General features: G+C 40.7%; 3 protein-coding genes across 4 annotated transcripts; 1 reads left to right on the top strand and 2 right to left on the bottom strand.

The window, feature by feature from the left end:
- Positions 1 to 152: 152 nt before the first annotated feature.
- Positions 153 to 11,430, bottom strand: rspry1 (ring finger and SPRY domain containing 1). Its single transcript, XM_070907887.1, has 14 exons — positions 11,021 to 11,430; positions 7,735 to 7,787; positions 6,078 to 6,190; positions 5,278 to 5,404; positions 4,521 to 4,579; positions 3,370 to 3,436; positions 2,692 to 2,823; positions 2,433 to 2,548; positions 2,131 to 2,274; positions 1,923 to 2,034; positions 1,480 to 1,582; positions 1,149 to 1,301; positions 425 to 529; positions 153 to 249 (listed from the first exon to the last, which is right to left on the bottom strand). The coding sequence occupies exons 1-14, from the start codon at positions 11,428 to 11,430 to the stop codon at positions 153 to 155; spliced, it is 1,791 nt and encodes a 596-aa protein (XP_070763988.1).
- Positions 11,431 to 15,485: 4,055 nt separating this feature from the next.
- anapc13 (anaphase promoting complex subunit 13) lies at positions 15,486 to 17,363 on the top strand. Its single transcript, XM_070907910.1, has 2 exons — positions 15,486 to 15,825; positions 16,609 to 17,363. Exons 1-2 carry the CDS (start codon positions 15,727 to 15,729, stop codon positions 16,732 to 16,734), a joined length of 225 nt encoding a protein of 74 aa, XP_070764011.1. The 5' UTR covers positions 15,486 to 15,726; the 3' UTR covers positions 16,735 to 17,363.
- A 707-nt stretch (positions 17,364 to 18,070) lies between these two features.
- LOC139287013 (lathosterol oxidase-like) lies at positions 18,071 to 22,688 on the bottom strand. Of its 2 annotated transcripts, none has more exons than XM_070907971.1 (6): positions 22,548 to 22,688; positions 19,643 to 19,860; positions 19,357 to 19,489; positions 19,094 to 19,194; positions 18,523 to 18,651; positions 18,071 to 18,340 (listed from the first exon to the last, which is right to left on the bottom strand). In XM_070907971.1, the coding sequence occupies exons 1-6, from the start codon at positions 22,618 to 22,620 to the stop codon at positions 18,071 to 18,073; spliced, it is 924 nt and encodes a 307-aa protein (XP_070764072.1). In that variant the 5' UTR covers positions 22,621 to 22,688. The 2 variants fall into 2 exon arrangements, with proteins under 2 accessions (XP_070764072.1, XP_070764071.1); XM_070907970.1 differs by lacking the exon at positions 22,548 to 22,688 and adding an exon at positions 20,952 to 21,126.
- Positions 22,689 to 25,187: the final 2,499 nt, after the last annotated feature.

Genomic DNA, 25,187 nt, shown 5'->3' with positions numbered 1-25,187 from the left:
TCGTCGCCTCTTACCAGAAGCCACCATTCTGGTATCATCACAACATTGTGGCACCGCCCTCGCAGCCCTGTTGGGTGAGGGGGGATTAGAGGAGGAGGAGGCTGTCGGGCTTATGTGTGTCTCTCCTTATTGGACGAGGGGCAGGAAGTGTGTCAGGAGACATGTGCAATGAGTCTGACGCGGGCCTGGATGTCCTGGCGGCACAGGGGGCACGTCTCTAACTGTAAGGCACACTCCATACACATACCACTGTGGAGAGATTTGGGGGGGGGGGGCATAAAGGAAGATTTTATTATCTATTCACAGAAAATGCTAGATGGACGAACATTGGCTTAGGTATTAGTCTAACATATTAATTACAAAGACAAGCAGCATTTTGTTTGAATAGTTTGGAATTGTTTGTTCACACCAGATGCACACATACCCATGTCCACAGGGCCGCAGCTCTGTGTCAGCCATGACGTCACAACACAGCGTGCAGCAATTGTCTCGGATGCTGACCTGCTTTAGTAAAGCCAGACGCCGGTGTCTGGGAAACACACACAAAAGTAGATACATGTTTCCACTTACAGACAAGCTGTTTTCTTTGGTGTACAGTGACGACAACTTAGCTCTGCAGTTCGACATGACGTATTTGCATTGTGACGAGTCCTACTCTTACTTGATGAATTTTGATGAACATTTAAACATATTACACTGCCTTCTTACTTCTATTAATGTAAATGACTTCTCATGACAAGTAAAACAACTTAACGGCAGTGCAGCAAAGCTTTGACAACTTGGCTTCCTGAGGTTCACACATATACGTGTATATGTGTGTGCTCCACAGAGTACATCACAAGGTGTATAGTATGTAACAAAATCGTAGAATGTAGGTTTAGCTACATTTGCTGTGGCAGGGTACGTCACATTTTGTCCGCAAAATCACAATTTAAGCTTCACGAAGATGTTACTTATGTGTGCCCAAAAGATGATGAGTTATGTTTGTAGGGTGCCATACCTACATGTTGGACACTGTGTGCAAACAAATGATTCACTAGTCAGAGGACAGTTGGGTAAGACAACAGATTACATGCTGCTTTCTCAGAGTGTAGTCCATTTTAGACACGGCCATAAGAATCACCTTAAGGACCAGCTTCATTTCTCACCTGGGGAGGATGATTTTTTCACTGGGCAGCAGTGAAGCGAAGTCGTTGAAGGTGCTGAACTTGACAGAAGGTGGGTGACGGAAAGGCTTGGCCCCAAAGTTAAACTCACACTGCTGGTATGACATGAAGCTGGCTGCCGCAAAGAAACCGGACCTGACATCCACAGAGGTCAAGGAAAGAGAGCAGTCAATTTGAAACAGAAAGAAGTAGGGACAGAAGAAAGAAGAGGGAAACGCACAGGAAGGAAGGGAGGAAAAAGAGAGAAGAAAGATGTGAATGAGGGAGACTAACCACTGAAACTAGAGGCGGACAACTGTGCATGTGGACTTACGTGGCAGAGGAGAAGACCTGTTTCTCTGGCGGAAGCTGATGTCCGTTCAGATAGAAGATCATCTGCTTCTTGCTGAGGTCCAACAGGAAGCCAATGGCATCTCCTAAATGGGACACACATGAACACGCGTAGCAGTATAAAGTTATTTATTCATCCCTCCATGTGGGAGGTAAATCAGAGCCTGAATGCTGGCGGTGGCAGCAGTGTGTGGGTGCTAAAAATCACAAAAACACTCCAGAGACACTAAAAACAATAAAGCAGTTTCTGAACAAATGTGTGTGACATTTCCCCTTCCTTCTATTGTTCAAGATGACAACGACTTCAAAATTTATTTGAAGTGTATGGTTAAGAAAAACAGTAGTCCTAAGTCATAATTGCGTGTGTCCGTGTGTGTGTGTCTGTCCGTGTGTGTGTGTGTGTGTGTGTGTGTGTGTGGTACATACCCTCCTTCCAGCAGGGGTGAGAGTGAGGTTTACTGCGAGCGTTGTACCAGATGAGCTGCCTGCAGCCATCATACGCACACGAGTATTCATCGTCTCCTATCCCATAACCCTCCTGTAACACACACATACACACATATAAACGCTAAATGGTGTGACTGCAAAAAAAACTGTAGAAAGGCTGAACAGTAAAGTTACTGAAGATGAGTACATGGTTGAGGAACTTGCTGTCCTTGGTGGCCCATCCGATCTGCATCACTCCTGATGTGATCACCGTCACCTCGTAGTACCAAATGCCCGAATCCACACAGAATGTACAGCGCACGCTCTCAAAGGACGAGGCATCACATCGTGCCTGAGGAGGGGAGCAAAAGGGAGAGAAAACATTCATAATTCATTTGGATTTTATGTATAATTGTGAAAAACATTTATATCAGGCTAATGAGTATAGCCTCTACTGATCACATCCATGAATTCTGGCAAATGTGGCACAGACTACACACACAGACTAACCTCTAGTCCAGTGGGGGAGATCTTGAGGTACTCGCTGACATCGTTGCTGTTGAGCATGGCGTTGATATTAGTGAGGTTGACCTTTTCGTAGGTGAACTGACGACCTTCTTTCAGGACTGGACAGAGGACAGTGGAAATATTATCACATTTCTTCCTTCACTGACTCAGACACACACAAAAAAATGAATTAAAGAGATTGTTGTGGCCCTGTCTACTCAGCACAAAAACATACAATGTTGAAAACATGGGGGGTACTCACACAGGTTGTCAAGGCTCCACTGTGAGCAGAATCCGACCTGCCTCTTCAGGTAGTCAGGCTGCTCAGCCCACGACTCCAGGACAGCAAGTCGCTTGCTGATACACGACTCAGACACCGTCAGTTTGTTCTCACCTGAGGGCAAGAAGATGCACCAGGCATGGGTGTTAAAACAGACAAACAGATCCCAAAATAAAACTCTGTCAGAGACACAATGAAAGTGACTTCAGCGAAATATGTCTTCAAAGGCCTACGTAGGAGAGGCAATGTTAGGATTAAGTGTTAAATCCAGTTAAAAAATTCCCAACAAACTAATTTAAAACATTGTAGAAAAAAGTTGCCGCAGTGTGATCTAAGCCGACGGAAGCTATTGGCTGGTGGGGACTACAAAGACTTGTAAAGTTTTAGTTTAGAGTATTAACATGCTTCAGGGACACAACATATTGGTTTGGGAATAAACAGGAGAAACTGTTGAAGAACAGTACTTCTTTGTCTCTACGTCATAGCTTAATGTTTCATATGCAAAAGCAAACCCCAGGAAGTAGTAGACACTGGACATGCCTTTTGTCGTGGCAATGGTAGCCACTTTGCTCATTCCTTCGATAAGGAAGTCACTAGTTTTCCTGTCTCATCATGAATCTTTAATATGAACTGGCCTACAAATACAGTGAGTGCACCTACTGGTCTGGGAGAACTTCTCCAAAGCGATGAGAGCAAACAGCATGACAGTAGGGTGGGCCTCGGAGCTCTGGAGGGAGATTCACAGAAAAGACCGAAAAGAAATGGTCATCAGTTGGTGCTCTTTTTCAGGTTATTATTTTGACCCAGACAAAAACATTTGCTTTCATGCAAACATACAATACCAATACACATGGTCTTGTATAATCCTGCCTTCTGTTATTAATCCACAGTGTGCATACTTCCATGGACAGATGTTAGATGAAACCAAAAGGTGGCTGAGAGTTTTGTAACTGACAGCTTTCACAATGACATCACTTTATTACTGCACAACCCTCACTATGTCTACCTTTCAGTATAGACTCTAATGAGAACATTCATTTACATACATCCGTTAGCTCCAACATGAGAAGTCATTGACAGTCATGTACATAAAATGCATCTACAAAAAATATTTTCCTTACTCTTGTTTTTTCTTTCCAGAGTCCCCCTCGACACTTGTTGCAACTACTTCACATTAAATGACATTGTCAAAGGCTACTGAGAAGCAGCTGCACGTTCCCACTAAAGTTGTCAACTTTTGGATGTTTTTTGTTGCTTTTTGTTGGATCAGTATGAAACACTTCAATTGCAGAATTGCAAATTGACAAAGCACATCAAAGAGAGTGGATTAGAAAACAGTGAGGTGGCAGTTTGGAAGTCATTTGTAAAATCTACCAACCTGCCTTCCTGACATGGATGGATATCCCAACATACATTCATTTGAAGTATACTGATGTCTTAATGATGCATTTACACAGAGAATCCCATGCAATCTTTTCTACTATCACCACTAACATCAATAGTCACCTTACCAAGTTAAGCAACAACAATGTGCAAGTATGTGAGGTATATAATGAAAATGGTGGTAAAAAATTAAAAGGGAAGAATAGCATGGAGCATTTTTGGGTTATGTTTTTTGTAAAGAAAAAAGTTGCTCGGTTGCTGAGGTATCAAGAAAAAAGTGATAACCCTTCCAACGCAACATCCATGGACAACCTGCCATAAACACAAACCAAGCAATTTAATGTCATGCCTTTCCACAAAGTTAATCATGGACATGCAGACTGCCACCACAAGAGTGTGTGAGAGATAGTGTGTGTGTGTTTCCTTACCAGGCTCTCTAGAAGGTACTCAAGGGTTCCAGGGCTCAACAATCCAATACTGGCCGGACCTAAAAAAAAAAAAAAAGAAAAAAAAGAGAGAGAGAAACAGTTTAGAAATATATGAACTTCTTCTTGTTTGTGTTTCTGTCTAACCCAAATAATGAAATATGGGAAATCATTTTTGATATCAACAGCAATAAAAACCCTGCTACATTATCTCCTAAGATGTTTCTTAGGCGTTGATAATGAAATGACAAGAACAAAAAAAATCAAATAAATCTTTCTTCACCCTTCTGTCAACTTTCAGTTGATGCTTTTTTTAAGATTAAGAAATCGTGTTAATAGTATCTCACAAGTATTTTAATATCAGTGATCAGGAAGAAGTGTGTTCCTGACTTTGAGAGGAGCTGCTTCTTCATTCCAAGAATGACTGAGCTAAGCTAGTCTAATCTAACCATTTGATATCCCACCAAACTGCACATTGAGACATAAGAACAGCGTCCATGAATATGTCCGTCTCTGGTTAAGTAGTAACAAGTCGAGATCGAACCTACCCTTTTAATATAGGGTTAGGAATTGAGTGAAGGTTCATTTAAAGTCCTTGCAAGTTGACTAACCCACAGACTGTCAGTTTCTTGTGATCAGTTGCTTGCAATGAGCTTGAATGTCATCAAGTTCATAGCGAGCAAGTAACATACCAGAGGAAGCGATGAAGAGCAAGACTATTGACTCAAGGATTACACAAGTGTGTAAATGTGGACTGTACCAGCCAGTTTCTCTGCCAGACATCCTAGGACAGCTGTGGTGTTTCTGTGTTTAGCAGGGTTCAGAGCGTCCTGTCGTGCTACAGCCGAACTCAGACTCAACATGTCAGAGAGTTTCTGGAGAGCATCCTGGAGAGAAGAGACAGAGCGGTTAGACTAATGAATGTCATATAACACACAGTTTCTACCAAACAATCCAAAAGCTGAAGAAAATGGAGTGATGAATAGGAAAGGAATACACTCTGCATTTATGAAACATGCACCACCTGCAGGCAAGGAGTGTTACAAGTACAGTTTTATCCTTTTTGAAGTTTTTTTTTGACTGTATGTGTGTTTGAAGCTTTACATTTTGGATGCAAAATATGTTTTGTTAGGTGGAGCATATTTCTGCTGAATACTGGAAAGAGTACAGAGTTCATACTGTTCAGAGTGTCATAGTATGTCCTCTGTCCTCAGGTTACTTTGGACAGGGAAGCAGGGGGTCCTAACCAGATTTTATTTGTTCAAAGGGGAAAAAAGGAGGTGGGGTGGGAGAGAGGGGGTGGAAAACAGAGGCCAAACGAAAACAATAAAGTAAAGTAGTGGTGAAAGTTCTGTCTCTGGAGCTGAATAAGCTGGATATCTATTTCTATAGAAAAGGTATTTAATATCCACTGGAGGTTAGTTTAACACAATTGTGTTTTGTGTTCAATAATAATTCATATTTATGCAATAGAGAGACATCATAAATGTAAAACCTCAAAGATATACACACAAATTTTAAATGTATTACCTCAAATAAATCTCTCTTTGTGCCACTAACCTTGGTGGGCAGGGGACACTCATCCAATAGAAGGGTGATCACTGCAGGGCCAAGCGGATCGTCCAATGGGATCACTCGAACCAGAGACTGGACAACCTCCAGCCAACCATCATCTGAGGGAGAAGCGATGACAAGATTGATTTGACACTCTACTGACTGAATTCATCTGACCATTCAGAGGTTTCTCCTCCTTGGTCCAGTTTGGCTCTCTTGTTCTCTGTGTTGCAAATGTTCTTTCATTCTGATAAATATCTTCTTGCAAAAACACAAGAATTGCCATTGTTAGTCCTAATGAAACCAGATAACTCACAGATAATTGGACTGTGCTGAAATCACTTTGTGAGACAGGCCCCGGGATTATGAGTATCAGAAGCAGCATAAATACTAAAACATCCATTTCCTGTCCATTAGATGACTCAGTGAGAAACTCTCTCTCTTAACACTCACTTATGAAAGCCCCGGGAAACTGGCTGATGAATAATGTAGCATCATAGCACATGTCAAACAGAAAATGACGGGCTGGCTGACCGACTTGATGCTTGGCTGCCTTCAGGTTTCAGTATCTGCAAGCTAATACCCAACTTGGCTGTTGTCAAGCCACACAATACCAAGCCATGCGAGCATCAAACGCCATATGTGCATGAGACCCAGACACAAGAACTCAAAGGCTACCGCGAGAGCATACACACAAACACACACAGGATGAGGGCATCATTCACCATATGCACAAGAAAGCACATGCACACACAACAAACCAAAAACACACACCAACTGAAGCTTCAAATAGACACAAACCCGATTAAGAATCAGACCTGTCAGTTTCTGTCTAACTATTTTATTTTATTCACCTGCTGCACAAACTTCAAAATAGAATATTTCAACTCTATTCAGACACAGTTCACAAGATCAAGGTAGTAATGTAAGTAGTGGCCAATACATGATGTCTGCAGTGTAAGTCGTGACTACGTCCCTTCCCCAGGTGATGTAATGTCCCCACACTCTGGCCCAGTGTGTGTGTTAAGAGTAATGCTGAGGCAGCAGTATTACCGCAGGATTGTAAGCAGCAGACAGGTGGTGTTGCAGCCCTCTTCAGGTCTCTCCAGTTTTACATAAAGCGCCTCTTTAACACCTCATTCAAACCCACCCATCTTCTTTGTGTCCTCAAAATTGTGTTTCTTCTTAACAACAGAACACAGCAAACCAATTATGCTTAATTTTCCACCCTGCTGCTAGACCTGCTTTTCAAATACTGAAATATATGTACATATCATTGACTGGGTGGTTTGAATGAGGTGTCAAATAGGCTAAATACTGTGACTGTCTGCTGCTTACAAAGCTACTAATAATAATTTGTAGAAGGTGTAATCTTGACTCCACGTATGAAGAGCTGTGCACATGACTAAAAGCCAACCAAGAAATGGTTTTGTCGGTTGAGACATTAGCCACCTTGTCAAATTACTGTTTCTAAGTAGAGCTAATGTTCCTACCTTTTCCCATTGTATAAACCCTGATCCCATAATTTCAAACACATCAACAGTGCTTTTGCATCATTGCTTAGTGTGTTCTGTACAATCTTTTTAAAAAGTGCCATTTCATTTGCTACGTGGACACAGTGCTATGTCCACGGTCAGTGTGTGAATTTTCAATTTTTGCTTACCTGTCTCTGCCATCTCGTGCAAAGTGATCATGGAGTACGGGGGCTCTTGGTCACTGAAAAACAAAACAGAGTTTGCACAGAATGTGATAGCTGCCTGGTTTAGTGTTTCTCACATCATTTTCACTTTACCTGCGAAGCTATACACCACACACTCTGCTCTATATTTTCACAATAGCAAATATACCTCAACTGTTTATGACCCTGTGATCACTGCATCTGAAATTATGTAAACAAATGATTCATGCCTGTGTGTGCTACTGTAATGGCAGCGATGGCTATGGACGGTAATGTTGACCCATGGAGAGGTTAAAGGCAAGCGTATAATTGTGATGGATTTACTTCAGCGCGTGTTGTTTTTGATGATGCTGCTGTTACTGTTGCTTGTCAGGGCTCATCTCAAGCTGAAGACTGCTTTCGTTTTGACAGCCATAACTTCAGCCAATTTGAAGCTCAGATTTCCTAAAGCAACACAGTAAAACTGTAACTGAATTTTCTTTCATTTCTTTTCATTTTTCAACTGTGAACAAATTCTTATAAATGTATATGCATGTTTCACGTAGAGCTGCTTGAGTATTCAGAAGACAGTGGTAATGAAGTGATATTTTGCTGTATCTTATACAAAAATATACACACTTGATCGCTAAATTCAGTTGCACACCTGGAATAATGTTAAACTTTAAAGCTGCAGTTTGTAACTTTCCCTTTTGAGTTGGAGCCCGGGAATTGAGGTGTCAGCATTTAGCATGATTTCTCATGTTCCACCGCTCACTCCCATTCCCCAAATAAATGCAACTACAGGAACATGTGCTGAAGACCATCGAATGTACACCTCCTCCACCATATTAATGTTGCAAACTGCCACAAATACTGAACCTTAACCATGAAATGCAGTTATCAGCCTGTAGCTACATCTATATCTACCCTGTCATGCTAAAATGGTAGACTACAATTCAGCTGTGTGGAAAAAAATCGAGCTAGAATAAATATCAATGAAGTGAACAGTAAAATCTGTCATAGGAAATTAAAACATCTAGGCAGTTCAACAAGTGGCTTGATCAGACAGAGAATATGCTGAAGAAGAGGAGATCAAATAATCATAACATTTGCAGGCCGATTTCTTTTAACTATGAACTGCAATTTCTAAACATAAAAAGCTACAGGGGTACGTGAAAAGAACAGTTTGGAAAAGACCTCAAGCTGAGACTGGATTGTCGCACACAAAAGAAGGCTGCACAGAGCTGTGACAAAGGTCCTGGAAGACATAAATCAACATTATTTCAAATTATGTAATGGAGGTACTCAGAAAACCTAATTTGCGCCTAAAACTGGTGAAGATGGATGTGGAGTGCCTCTGCATGAACTCAAGAAATACGACTCCACATTATGCCGGGACATAAGAGATGCTTTATTGGCCAGGTTCATGGAAAGGAGACTGAAAATGGTTTCTTTTTAAGGTAGGCTGAGAAAAATGAGGCATACCACCTACTACCAGGTTGATGCTGCTGCTACTTATAGGACCAGACAAAAAAACAGACAACTAAAACAGGTTACACCGCCTATAATTTACATGGACCTATTTCCACATTCATTTTCATTTTTCATGTAAATTAGATATCTCCTGAACCGTTCCACACTCAACAGTCACCCTGTCCATATTTTGTTCTCAAAGCCAGTCAGACCCATGCTGGTGAAAACCCCAAAGGGTCACATTGAACAGCTTTTTTCCCCTGAAGAGAAGCTCAGTGGAAGAGGACAAGGAAGAAAGTGCTTCAGCAACTACACAGGCAACGCAAATCTTTGTGATATCATTGCATCACTACATCAAGAGAGGAAACAGTACATAAAGGAAACTGACTGGCTTTCACTTATGTCCTCTCGTAAGTGTTCTGCCTATTTGAAGCCACAGGTATAAGACCAAATACCTGTAGCAGCTGCTTGAAGCACCATTCAAGTCACCTCTGTGAAGGTTTTTCAGTCTGCTCTGCTGACAGTATCTTACCAATACACTAACTGCAGAGCACACTTCAAAAATCATGTAATAATAAAGAGAAGACCAGTTCTGCTTGTTGTATTTTGTTAGTTCAGGTGAAAAAAGTTGTTGTTGTAAGTTATTTTGTCAGTTTGGCCCAAGATGAATTTTTCTCAAAGTTACATTTCTATGTTTTAGGCAGGCTATTTTAGTGGATATATTTTTTGATGACACAGTGAAGTTTGATGGCATTGGCATTGTCAACCAGACAGGTGTGATCCAGCCCACACAATCAACATTTTTGCAAAAGCATGCAGTATGGAGAGCGTCTCTAACAACATTCATTGTGGTGTTCCTACCACACTCCACAACACTACAGACATAATGATATATTAATATATTAATTTGAAAAACATTTGATATTTCAGCTTTAAAAAATGTGGTTCATACACTGTATTATTTGGTAGTTAAGCTAAATAGTTTAGCTAAATAATACTAATAATCAAAGTGATTTTCCATGTGGGATTTTGGTAATATTACTTACATTAATAAACACTTACATCTGCTTACAACTACATAATAGTGCATTATAAACCTGCTTATGAATGCTAAATAGGCAAACCTAAAGTTAAGTGTTGCAAGAATTTCAGGACTTTGTCATCTCAAAGATGTGACTTTAGTTTGTACACACTGCTCACTACTTCAAACATCCTTGTCAAAGTCGTGCACGCAACGTTTGCGTGTTCATGTCAACAAAACAACCTCATGTGATGCTTCTGCTGGAAGACAACTCTATGTTTTTTCTGATTCTATGAGTTTGACTGAGATTGTGTTTCATGGGCAGCTACTGTGAGTGAGTGTGAGTGATCATGGCATTTGACCTCTATTGACAAAACTGCAACCCTCATGTTAATATAAATCTCACTGTATGAAAACGTGAAAGGGGTCCAAATGTGCCGAGCCGACACACCTAGTAAATATGCTAGTACAGCTGAATACTTTTCCAGGGCACTGCGGCTGCCCTATTGCTGCTCCACGTCTAATTACTTAAAAAGTGCTGAATAGTGTTATAAAAAGTATTGATATTTATAGTAGACAAATGGTATAACAAAAGACCGGGATGGTCACATGTCTGCTTGTTGTGGTCCTCACACTTCAACAAAAATATTTTTAGATGGATGAGACATTGTCAGAACTCACAACAGACACCATTAGTGAAGCTATAGTATATCAATATAGAAACTATATAGACCCCTCTAACTCTTCCTCCCTTCATCATCTTTATCTTATTAATATCATAACTCTTATTTGACTTACTTGTCTACAAGTGTCCTGATAACAGCCAGTGTGTCCAGCACCAGGCCATCCACATTCTGCTTCTTCCGTCTTGGTTCATGGGGCCCTCGTCCTCTGCGTGGTGGCCTGACGGGGTCCCTGACCGGGTCCCTGGGTCGACTGCTTCGAGCCTCTCCAGCGTCAACACCAACGCCCGTACCATGATCCACCCGCCTAGCTTGTCCTCGGGTTCCCCTCGATGATCCATGATGATGGTCCTCCAAGTCACTATCCTCCCGGCACACACAGCTGTTACCCATGGTTCCAGTGCCAGAGACCACACTAGCAAGGGTCTCCCAGAGTGGAGGAAGGGAGTTTGAGGAGGAAAGGAAGAGCAGAACCCGTGCAAGGCTCCTGCAGGCACAGAAAGTGATCCAGGCAGCTACTATCATATCATTTGGAGAGCTTGGTTTTGGGGGATACTTATCCCAGTGGGCTGGGTGGGGTCAGCGTAAATGATCATGCTGTTGCCAAGCAGAGATGTGGGATTGGTTTGGCAGTAATAATATGTCTGGTTAAATGGACCAGGAGTCAGGTGATGCAATGAGGAAAGCTCTGATCATCATAGACAGCCCAAGGCTCAGGTCCAGTTCTCATCCAGGGCTCGCATAGCTGCAGAAGCAACACAAACAAAACAGAAAAAGTGAAACACTGCCCCAAAGTTAACTCTGTCAGAGCTGTATATTTAACTGTTCAACTGCTGATCATGTTATGCTAGCAGCAGAGCTTAAAACTAGCTGAAGTTACACACCCCATAAGATAAGTGTCAAGTCTGAAAGAAATAAATAAAAAATTAAAAATAAAATAGTGAAAACTGGAAGGAAAATCAACATTAACGTTAGCCATTTAGCTGTTCATATTTCAAGCAAAGTATCTACTATACGATGTCCATCTGTTTCAATCTAAAGTTGTGCTGATTAAATAGACAGTCACTGTGTATCAACAATTAACTCATCGTGTACCAAATTATTGAGACATTTTAGTATTGTTGACAAACAACAGCTCTTCAGCTCTTCAGTTAGCTGGCTAGCAAGCTAGCCACCCACCAAGCAAGCATTGTAACATTAACGTTAGCACTTCCAAATGAAAACCAAGTCTCACAAACTAGCACTTATCATTTCGTTTGAAAACTATAATGGTTTAATTTTAACATAAATGCATACTTACGTTGCTGCCACTTGAAAAACAGCAGCAGGCAAACGCAGTAGGGACAGACCGAAGTAGTTAACAAAACAGACAGCTAACTAGCTAGCTATGTTGTGTTGTGTTGTGGCTAGCCAGCTAGCTGTTAGCCCGGTTAGCTGGACACTCCTCTGATCCTACTGTCAAACTATACAAGTTAGCTGACGTGAATAGCAATGAACTACGCGTGGTACTCAAACGCCGGTGAGGTAAAGGGACACATTTACATGCCCTGCCTATATTCCGCAACACACCTTTTCTTAACTCGACACCAGAACATTCATATGACGGTTAGCTAACACCTCGTACACATTTTAACGACGCTACACCGCTAGCTGCTAAGTTCCGTAGCGTTGGCAGCCGATGTGGCCATCATCAGCTGTGGCTGCGGAGGCGCGGCTGACGGAGGAGGTAGAGGGATTTCTGTTGAATACAACGTCAACATGCCGCTAAAGACCGCGGTTTCCCGTTTTTTTCAAAAATAAAATCTTTCTCTCTTTCTTTCATTATCCATGCTGTATGGGAAGCCTCTGGAATCATTGTTTTTTCGTTTTGTATATTGTATTTCTATTTTCTATGACAGAAATAAAATAATGAAAAGCAATAAAATTACATCCAATGAAAATGCACAAAGTAAAGTTGCATATAGTATTTGCAGTATAGTTCATTTGACTACAGTACCAACACGGACACTTCAAGTGTGCTACTACAATTGTTTATTGTAAAAAAAAATGTGAAAGGAAACGTGAAAGCACGTGAATGCCAGAACTAGATGCCCTGAAGCTAATCTTTCCCACGAGTAGTGAACGCAATCAACAGAAGATTTACACACAAAAAACTCAATACGTCTTTTTGTATAAAATGATGCACAAAACAAAATATTTCCATTTGAAATATAAAAGTGCACCTATAAGATATATGGTGTCATAACTTTGGATACTGAGTCTTCACTGAATACAAATCACACAGTCCCACTGATGTGCTAGAACAATATGATACAGAATTTTCAATTTCTACCACTGAATGGTAAAAAAATAAATGCTTTGAGGGTCAGTTTATTGGTCATCAAAAAGGTCACATTCATTAACACTAACTTAAGGTCTTTTGGGCCAGGGAATCAGGAGGATACAACAGAGAGGAACTGAAGGTGGGCTGGGTGCAGCAGGGTCCAGGTCCATGTTCCAGGCTGCAGTCTACTGAAGTAAGTCCAAAATCCTTCTCTATGTAATCAAAACAAATATGGTTTCACATCTCTGGGCCAGCTTGACATCTCAGAAAGTGGGCATCTGCACTCCCAATCACACATGTGATGGTGTAGTGATTGTTGATTGGTGTTGATATTATTATTCAAAAGACAGAACTGGGTAAATGAAAGCTTCCACAATATGCAGTGTAACAATGTGACAGACCATAACAAAACAATCTCTGTTTTTTTCCCTCTTTCCCTACACCACACTGAATTCTCCACTATTATCAGTTTAAAACAATTATTAACCTCACAGGCTCTGACCTGTTAACCTACTTAATGCTGTAATAAAAGGGTCTTAGCTCATTATCAAAGAGAACAGTTGTGCATACATTGTATAGGTATTCTATTTTTTACACTGTTTTACTTAGAGTGGTCTATTCAAAAATTAGACTTCACATGGATTACAAATATCACAGAACCAATGGTCTTACATTAAGTCAGCCATGCATTTAGATGGTGTTATGTAAATTGGGACAGTCATACACCCTGCTTCGGTCTAGGGCTGTATTGAAGGAGTTGTCATGATACATCCCAGTCTTGCCCAGGTCTTCAGAGAATTTTTGTGATTTAGGGTGGAAAGCACATGGTGAGCTTTCAAAGGTTGGAGGGAGAAGACCATAGTCACTAGAAGTTGTCCTGTACAGTATATTCTGTGGATTTGCCCCCAGCGCTGGCAGTACGTCTTTAACTGCTGGACTCATCATGCAGGAGAAGACTGGGTTTCCAGGGTTGGCACATGTTTTTGTATTTTCTGCCTGCTGTTCTTGAGAGGCTGACATCATGCAGTGCCTATAAAAAAGAAACTGAAATTAGAATTCATGGACCTCAGCTTCAGCACAGGATTACACATAGCCATCCACATTTGGTGGATATCTACAGTAAAACTGACTGATGCAGAGGTTCTCTCTCATTTTGTTTACCCATTACCACCTCTGAAGTCAACATTAACACCAAAGGTACCAAATGTATAAAAAATATCACGTGTTTGATGAGAATGGAAATATTTAGCTAGTTGATGAATCTTTTATTGCACAAGTAACGTTAATTTACAAAGACAAAGTTTACAAGCACAGTGCTTCTCAGCTATCTTTGATGCCAAGAACATATTTGGATAAGGTTTCCCATGGAATGGCAATATAAATTTAAAGTTGATTATATTGAGTATCTATTTCAAAAGTATACTCCAAAAGAAAACGTTGACACACCTAACGTTACAGAGAGATTTCTCTCTGTAGATAACACTACTTGAGTGCAATGGTGTCAAACTTAGCTTAGATGCTAAAGCTATAATTGTAAGTCTAGCTAACCTACTGAAGTAACATCAACGTTAGCTGAGTTAGACCTCCACATTTACTGTATCGCCGACTGAAATCTATCTGAAAGAAACTGCTGTTGCCCATCTGTTATAAGCTTAAAATTGTTACCTTCAAATGCAGTAAACCAACACAACAATTTGCGATGTCTTTATCTGGTCCTGTTAGCCAGAGCACGGCTCAAAGAAGAGGCGTCCGGTTACTATGGAAACCACGAAACATTACCGGGATGGCCGGTTACATTCATTCTTAACATCGGAAACAATCATGGAACAATAGTTTGAAAAAATATGTTTCACAAGGTAAGCTCATTAACTTTCAACCGCATCTCAAGGTCTTCATCAGCGGATAAAGTTCGCTCAGTCCTCACGTAGTCAACATTTTGTCATATATTCGGTGGAATCATGTACAAAAATACATTTTACAACAAGATTTAAGTAGTTGATTGGCCTTTTTTAAATACCTTTATGGAGCCATTTGCACACTGATCATAACTGGCATAAACCGACATTATTCTAATCATCATTCTTTTTTTTGTTTTGTTGATATTGTTTATTATTAATTGTCTGAAGAGGCTGTTTCACACTGAATGTATATGTAATACAGTATTTTCCCCAGCAAGTGAAGGCATCATTGCTTACATCATAACCAAGCGTCAGCTGTTTACGTACAATTACCGCATCTTCTGTGCTGAAACTGAACCCATTTCTTCACAGAGCCATACTCAAACACTGTTGTTCACAGCCTTTGGCAAAGCCTGTGTTACTGTCACTCGTATTGTGTGGCAAGCTAACTGCTGTATGTCTAAGTGTAGCACCAGACTTTGACTGGCTATCTCCGCCTTCTGCCATTGTAAGTGTTGCAGCCATAGACCGTATAAAGGAAGGTTGCAGCTAGCTTGAAGCTAACTCGGTCTGAGGAGAAGATCTGAGTAGCATCTGAGGATGGACAGTGAAATCCAACGAGATGGGAGAGTCCTGGACCTCACTGACGATGCCTGGAGGGAAGACAGACTGCCGTATGAAGATGTCACCATCCCTCTGGTAAGTGCTGTACAAACAGGTTGATGTTAGCATTAGCAGTAGCCAGCTTTTACAGACTTTGTTTACAGTCAGGTGCAGACATTAATGAACAAAGATTTGGTTTTCATATAGGAGGAGATGTTTTTTCAAAGACTATTGTTGATTCAGACAATATGGATGTTTAGTGATGACAATACTGTTTAGTGAGCACAAAAAAAAAACCCAATCTATAAAAGTATAGAGTATAGAGTACATTTTGAGTACATGAATTCAGGTTTTGTTTTCCAGCGGGTGTGACAGTTGCTGAGCAGTGGTGGTTGTGAGAGGGAGCTTCCTAACATTTTTGGGCCAACAGGCTTTAATAGGACATAGTGCAGGCATTTTAGACAGGGCAATTTGATCTGCTCTCATTTGGCATGCAAGGCTCACAAACTGCCAAAACTGAGAGCAAGCCGCTTTTGAAGATAGTGAGAAAAGGAGGCCATACTTTCTTGCTCAAATCTAGTGACGGTTGTCCTCTGTCAGGCTCAAAACCTGTATGACACTTGCGATTCTGGCTTTACATTCTTACATAAATTCTTCTGGGCTTACAAATTTGCCCCTGCATGCTGTCAGGTGCTGACATGAGCAACCATAAGCTCCTTCCTAGCATCTGAAAGAAAATATCCCTGTTTATTTTAATTCAGGTTCATCTTTTGCTTCCCTCAAATATCCCGTTTTGGTCTTGATAATATACTATTTATGTATAGCAGAGTGAACTGCTACTCTTCTTCATGGCATCTTGTCTCCCCTGTCCTCTGTCAGAGTGAGCTGCCCGAGGCTGAGCAGGACAACGGAGGATCCACCGAGTCTGTGAAAGAACAAGAGATGAAGTGGACAGACCTCGCCCTGCAGAGCCTGCATGAAAACACACCGAGCACTGGAAGCTGAAAGAGTAATCTGGAGTCAAACTGTAGGACAGAAAAACACACATGCCAGCGGACACTGGCCTCAGGCATGTGTAATTCACATATTTCGCATTTTGTTGTGTCTTTGGAGTGATTTGCAGTATGTTCCAGCTAAGCAGAAATTATGCATAAACGTATTTTTCATTGATATTGAGTATTTTATATTGTAATCTTTATAGATATAAATATAAAATAACAACTTTGTGACAACATAAATGGGAAAGAGTCGCATCCAGTTGTCAGCTGTATGTTGTATGACACATTCTTCTTCAGACTGTTTTAATTCTGACAGCTAATAAAATGTATTGATTCCAGTCCAGGAGGCAGCTCTTGTCTGTGCTAACAATGACACGTCCTCATCTTAAACTAATGTTTGTTTTATTTTGTGATGAATCCAAAAAGTCAGGAGGATGGACACAGATACTGTGTGTCTGTACTTAGGGTCTGTGTAAAAGTATTCTTTGCTTACTAAAAAATCTGTCAACTTTCCATCACTCCCATCATAAAGCACATAATCAGAACATCATATTGGTAGTTGGATGAATACAGTCCTGGATGTAAATATGTCAGACCTACAAAGTGTCCTATAATCCTCATAGATTGCTTAAAACAGTTTACAGCATTTTGAGCTCAAGTAGTGGAGGAATAGTATCTAATATGTCAATTCTAGTCAATTTCTATACCATATCTTGGTTAAGACCCTGACACACACGCACAAGAAGACAAAGTGCTCTTTCAAGCCTCTGATATGTAAGAAAGTGGACTGTGGCTAAATATGGGAGCATAATGTCTAAGAAAAAGGGAAAGTTTTAAGAGTAACTACACTCCAGTGTTGCCAGTGTATTAGGTAACTAAAACTAATGCAGACTAATCAACAACCTTCCAACAAATCCTACTTTCATGAAAGTGAAAATGTTTGGCTTTTGTCAAAACTGTTATATTAAGGCGTTGATTCAACTTTTTCGGTCATTTGAGTCTGTAGTTTTTGGTGCCGGTGTATTGTGTTATATTGAGAGGTGTTTCTAAAAACAGTTTACCCTTATTGTTATCAACACCTGTACTTTATCTGTATATGGACCATCTTATCCAGAAATCTTGAAGGAAAATGGAATTTCATTTCTATTAACATTTGGACAACTCTTTTTAGAAGAACAATCCATTGTGTTATCTTTGTCTCTGCTTTCTAAGTTCTGTTCCTGATGGATGCTTGGCATCTGATGCCGTTGTCTCTTGTGCCATGACCCAGGCTGAGCGTCTCTATCGAAACCTCCCTGAGAGGTTCAAACCAGAAAAGAAAAATCCGGACTCTAGCTCCATCATCACTGTGTTTGTGCAGCCTCTGCCATGAGCTTGCAAACGTGGTCATGTGGCCCCTTCCGCAGCAGGGCCGAGGGGTGTCGGTAGGAGCCCCCTAGACGATCCCAGAGCGTGAAGTATTGTCCGTAGTTGTAATTGAAGAAGAGATGATGGTCTACGTGGTGAGCGGCGCCGTTGATCAGACATATCAGTGAACTGGGGAGGCGGTAGTCTCCATCATGTATGGAAATGGTCCAGATGTTGACAAAGACAAAGAGTGAGAGGTAGACCGCCTGTAATGTAAATATCCCATATGTCATTTAAAAACATTTTACAGTTCAGTGACATCATGTTAATAATATAATTCATTGCTTTTTTCTTTTTACACTACTTTTCGAGCAAACGTTTATTGCAATACTGTTTCTCCTCAGACCTAACACAAGAATGTTTAGAAAAGTGACAAGTAGACCAGCACCTTGTGGAGGGGGAAGATGAAAGGGTAGACGTGATAGGGCAAGCTCTGCAGGAAGCCGTCGAGTGGGTGGAAGGCATGGCTGGCAAAAGGCGTAGGGATTTTGAATGTATGGTGCTGCTTATGTAAGTGCTGAGGGGGAGAAACACAAATGGTCTGAAAATAAGGTTTTTGTGAAAAATGCACCAGACAAGCAAGGTACACGAGGCTGTGAATTATAGCCAGGATCAGAAAGTATGACGAAAAACAGTCTTCGGATGGAAAAAGCCTAGCCCGTTCGGTACCTTTTATTGATTTCAAACGAGCTAAGTGACCCATCTAACAACTATGTGACCAAATGGTCATATATACGGCACTACTTTTGTAACCCTAACCTGTGATAGTTACATTTTTTGGCCACGTGGATCCTAAAATTCTGAGCTGAGAGGAGCTGCAGAGTCAGGTGATAATTCTCTGTGGATTTGTCACTGTGAGCGACCACTTTCCCATTACACACAGTCATTTGATTAATTGTTTATATCAAATGTTGTCTGGAGCACCTTTTTAAGCTAGCCATAAACATGCTGAAGCTCACCTTGTAAATGTTCTTATGGTGCATGGAGCGATGTATCCAGTAGATACACATGTCGGTAAAGAACAAGAAACCAGCAATGCTCAGGAACACCCCGGTACAGCCTGAAACAGAAACAAACCAGTGGGTTAATGGGTCTCATTGTGACTATTTTACAACCGGTTTTAACAAATGAGAAGTATTTGATTGATGGCTATTATCAGCTCACATTAACGTTAACGTTTACATGAAACATGGCCTGGGGTTTCAGGTGACCGTTGTCTCACCCAGAGGAGATTCGCTGACGTCGTCATAAAGTTTACTGTTTCCCCTGACCTCCCAGAAGAAAAGGGCCACTGTGGGGAAGCTCATCCAGAAGATGGAGACCGTTCCCAGTTGAATCTCTTTTCTTACCTGGTTCTGTCGTCGGGTCAAAGACACATAGTTAGCATTTGGGAGAAGTTAGCTTTGGAATTGTTTCAAGGTCTGTTCATTTCACACCACCAATCACTCCATTGACCTTTGAGTGGTCTACAAATGTGAATATAGGGCCTGGTCCATTACACAGTTTACCTTAATGAACTGCGGATGCTTCATGAGATTATGGTCAAACACATAGTAGAAGCTAAGAGCACCAAAGCCCAGGTATATCAGCTCTGCTCCCAGGTTGGTCACCACCCACAGGCTGATGATCTGACGCAGAGCCCCGTCCTCGGGCCATGAGGATGGGTAAACATACGGAGTGAAGATGTACTTGTCAGCAGTGTTCAGCACACGATCCATGGCACAGTCTGTGAAGAGGGTGAAATGTAGTCAGTAGTGTGTTTCTTTGTGAAAACTCAGCAGGAGAAAAAACACAAGCACAGCTACAAGACAATCAAATGAAAGCATCATACCTGTACAACCGGCTGCTGTCCTACTGTAAGCCACTACACCTGTGCCATAATAGCTCAGATCTATTCATACAACTGTACTTATTAGAGTGAATAACTGGACTGTTGTTGCAAATGACACCAGCACCTCCTCACTCTGGCCGCTGTGGTCCTCCAGTACTGCCGACTGTTTGTTAGAGCGCTTCGCTGATGATTAGTTTCTGTGGTCTCATCAAAGGCTGCATCTGATCTGTTCAACTTGACTGATGAACTTTTCTCAGACCCAATCACACTATTCAACAGTGACCATGCCCCCCCCCCCCCACACCATTACCATAAGATGCTTATCAGTGTGAAAACGGGGAAGCTGTAAACGACGTCAAGCAGCCACATACATTCTATGTGAGTAGAACTGCAGGAATATGTTCACAGAAAACAACTCTGTCCCAAGTGCTACTGAGGGATCCCATGCAGGATATAGCTTTTCAGCAAAGTAGTCACCTTTTATTTATGCTTCAAATACAGGATTTTGTTTAACCCCAATGTATCCAGAATAATTACCATCAGCATGTAATGTAATACCTACAGATATTACAGTAATCACTGATATCATTCTGCTGCTGCTCCTGTTTGTTCCCAGTTATTCTGTCCAGGACAGTTGCCTTCACTGAAAATAAGATATATCACACAGCATTTTCACCGCGTTGTCAGATTTATTAAACTGATATTATTTCAGTGTTCATCTCTTTGGTCACTCTTAAGTTATATTAAAAAGCTGTTCCATGCTTTTCAAGCATTATTTTGAATTGCAAAAGAGCTCATAGCTGACTTGGTTATTGCTACTGAACTGACCTGCTTTAGGACCAGGGCCAGACCTCAAATGTGCGTGAACCTTCCTAGAAAGTGGACAAGTCGTCCTTCCTCCACACACAGCATGTCCTCCAGCATATGATTTAAGACAGAAAATGTGACCTAATGTAGCAAATTGTTTAGTGGCCGATGAGCCACACGCTGCTCAATCCACCATGCATTCCAATACGTTTTCCACACATGTAAATAACTATTTTCCAGAAGCTGGTAGAGATTCAGAGAGAGACTCTTCTTTGCTTCATTTCATTGAGGCAGTAAGCCTGTTGACAGGGGGATCCAGAGAGACGCAGACACGTCAGTCCTGCTGGAACAAGATCCCAGCCTGCTCAGCAAATAACAAGGAGCTCAGTGACAGCAAGACTTGGTCCAGTCAGCTCTGCTCATTTTGGTAGAGTTTGTGTGCAGTAATCTTTCTATACTGGCTTAACAATAATTATTCCAAATAATGGAATGTGCTCAATCATAATATAACTCAACAGATAATTTATATGAAACAAATTAAATAATCTGATGTCTGCATATAGCATATAATCACATTCATGTCATGTAATGCATTTGCAGTGCATGTACCCTGTCTCATGCAGGGCTTTGGGATCAAGTTCTCCCTGAACTGTCTGCCCTTTGCACACATACCGCACACACACCACATACACATCCCACACATGCACACAACAAAAGTAAGAGTGGTGAGTTTTACCAGGAGTGGGAAAAAAAATATTTATCACCTCATGATCTTAAAACATCCCATCGGACCTGCCTTGTGGCGTGTCAACACTTCCAACCTGTCACACACAAACATCTCCCAGGCAACAACGTGCATATTGTCACTGAGCAAGAAATATAAGGACGGTGTGATCTCTTCTCCTCAGAATAAGGAGGACAACACCTGCAGAGAATCTGAAGGTGGTGAATGTTTTCATGCAAAGAGCTCCTCTAGCTGTTGATTTTTTAATCTATTATCACTTTTATTACTTCATGTATATCCACACTGTACTATATAATTTTAAACAAGTGACAATATACTGTATGTGTGTTGATGTTTTGTGTAGATCATGTTTTGGTTATGTGCTCCTTCAAACTAATTGTACTACATTTGTGTTGCCTGCACCTCCTTCAGTTTTCCTTCCATTACCTTCTAAGTAAATTGGAAGGTTGTTATTTATTCTTGCTCACACTGCTTTCATTCATAGCTTAGCTGTTTCACAGTAAAACGTTTTTTACAGATGTTACGGGGAGAAGTAAAATGTAGATTACCTTTTTAAAATATGCAACTGAAATACAAATGGCTCAAATACATGATGAGCACATTTAGAACCAAACAGTTCAAAACTCTCTACAAGGAATGCTCTCTCTCTCTCTCTCTCTCTCTCTCTCTCTCTCTCGCTCTCTCAATAAATGTGTAGCTGTCTCCCTCTAGAGCTCTCTGACACAAACAGCAGTTCTCTGTGCAGTGCCCTCATGTCTTCCACTAAAGTTATAGTCTTTTTCATGGAGTGAATCACTGCAGTTTGGTACCTCGGTTTTGAGTTACTACCAAATCAAAACCACATATTGAATTGTCTTAACCAACCAGTGACATGAGATTCATAAACAAAGGATGAAAGACAAATTAATACCTTTATGTTTCAGTTTCTAAACCAGAAAAGGAAACTGAATCTTAACAGACAAAATGAATCAGGGCTCAACCAGTGTTTTTTGCATTTAGGCTATTATACTTACAATACTTCACTAGTCACATGTGCTTTCCAACATTCTGTTTAAATAATTCACCATAATCACTACAGATGTCTCTGAGAATAATCCCACCATATGTCATTGTTTCTGTTCATGACAGACACTGAGTTCAGGCTAAACACATGAAAGTTCAGTAAGTTCAGAAGTAAACAAAAATCCTAAAGGCAGACCCGTTAATTATCACTTTCAGCGCATTTGGGCATTAACTGTCACATCCATTCTTACTTATTGTTCCTAACATTGTTTTCAATTCATGGATGCTTATTATTCAATATTTGTTGTTTTTCCCCTTAATCATCCTCAAAGTTAGAGAAGCCTTTTCACCACAGCTTCACATATTCTCTATTCCCATTGAGGGTACTGAAAACTGCACTTAAATTTAGTGAAATATTAAAATCCAGGGATACATTTTCTTTGTATGGTTGTATTACTGAGTGGAAAATGTTACATGTATACACTTTTTTGTATTGTGTGGGATCTTTGGAGAATTTGGGATCTTATTTTAAATTTAAAGTAAAGCTCTGGGGGTTTGAACACCACTTGTTTACACAACAACGTGTATGGGTCTGTTCAAGGCTTTGGCTGATATGACCTACTCAACAAGACATATACATAACAATATAGGCTAGAATATATAAATACATTCAATATGTTTCATATTTCTCTCAGGAACCACATTTCTTGTTACACCATGTGGAATGTCATTTATGTGTTTTGTTTATTTTATATTAATTGATATTCGAGTTGTTTCTAAAAAAAAAAAAAAAAAAGTTGCACTCAGCTCTAAATCTTTTCTTTCACTCATTACACTCAATGAGTCAGGCTACATTGGTCACATCCTGTAATGACTTGCAGTCATTTTTATGTGGAAAAACACAGCCGGATGGTGGCGAGCGCAAAAATGGAGCAATGCTGCCTTCAGGCTCCCACCACAAGCTCCTACAACAAAGGGCAGTGATTGTAAAAAGGTACAGTAGTGTTCTTTGCTTAAGTCCACATGATTCAAAACAACAGGAGTACCCTAATAGTCCGCTAGCATCGTCGTCACAGACTACCCAGGTCAGTTTCATCGCGAGATTGTGATAATACTTACACATATTGAACGAAACCTCGCTGATTTAAATAAACAACAATTTTATATGACCTCTGGAGCATAAAGTTTAAAAAACCCCCAGCTCCATTTGTCACGTGAGCTCAGCTCGTGAGTTAGATATTTCCTACCGCTCACGGTACATAAAGGCAGCATATTACAATAGTCTATTTACTTTGGCTTGCTCACGAGCGCTGTGAAGCGGCCGGGTGCAGAGCAGTAGGGGAGAGTGGAGAGGCAACAACAAACAGCAGTTTGCTTTTACCGTGTGCACAGACCCGAAAGCACCAAGAGACATTACAGAAGAATAACTGTTCTCATGTGATGATGTGATGATGTGACGGGAAACTTACAAACACGTCAGCAATGTTTGTCTTGAATTGTTGAGCCTCACCATGACATTCACATTTCCGTTATCGAGACAAAATAACAAAACTTAAAGACTAAGGTCAGTAGTCTATAACTTTAACTGATTTGATAGCTATTAGTAAATTGTAAAGAAATACTGTAAATATGGCAAGGTTTCCAGGAAATGCAAATTACCTTTCTAAATAAAAAAGGGAATTAGAATTGTGTAAAAAATGAAGGAAAAAAAACTCATTTTAATTCAGTATTGGATTGTTTGTTATACTAGTTAAATGAAAGAATAGGTTAGTGTGTAAACTGATATAATAAATGTACAATGTAAACTTAGCCTTCTACAATATCCTGTAAGCAGCCTAATACACAAAGGGGCAGACACAGCAGTGTATAGCTTCCATTAGCAATTGTACAACTTCAAGTTATAAGTTTTATGTGAAAACAATTCTACGTAAATTTAAAAGAAAAAGAACAGACAGGACTACATTCTTACTTTCTTTTCTTTCTTTGACGCCAAATATTTGTTTGAGCTTCCATTAAGTGAGTAAATCCCTAATTACATTACATTAAATGTTTTGCCCCACACCTCTTTTATTTCCAGGGGGCCTACATAAATCGGAAGTCTTTCTTGCACCCGTGAACGCACCTCGCCTAAAGCCCACCTCCTCCAGATGAATTTCTCCTTTCGTTTCGTGAATCCGTGCGCAAACTGAGCGCATTACTTATTGATATTTGCGCACTGCAGTTCCTACACACAGATTCCACATTAAAATAGTCTATTTTTCACTCATATAACCCCTGGAGTCTGTAACTGACTGACCACACACTTGTAGAAATGGGTAGGAAATTATTTTCTCAATGGGAGACACAGGTGGCATGTCCTCATATAACCTACCTGGAAATGAAATAATCTATTGATGAAATTCTGTAACCTTTCCTCTCTCATATATAGGGTAATGATGTTTTTCTCCGTGTAAACACGTTAATTATTCCGGGGTTTAGTGTCTCCAGGGGAAACAATGGGGTCCGGGGGTCTTATGTAATGTTCAGATAACACGCCAACTCGTCCTCGCCTGGGAGTCTCACTGTTCACGCTCCTGGGTGGTTAACCTAGAAGTCGTGTGCACAACTCTTTGTAATCCTCTACTACGTGCCTGCGTGCAGCGTGACAGGCGCAATTTGCACCCGGTCC

This window comes from Enoplosus armatus, chromosome 6, assembly GCF_043641665.1.
Source record: "Enoplosus armatus isolate fEnoArm2 chromosome 6, fEnoArm2.hap1, whole genome shotgun sequence".
Lineage (NCBI taxonomy): Eukaryota > Metazoa > Chordata > Actinopteri > Centrarchiformes > Enoplosidae > Enoplosus > Enoplosus armatus.
This window is presented reverse-complemented; position numbering and strand designations above follow the sequence as displayed.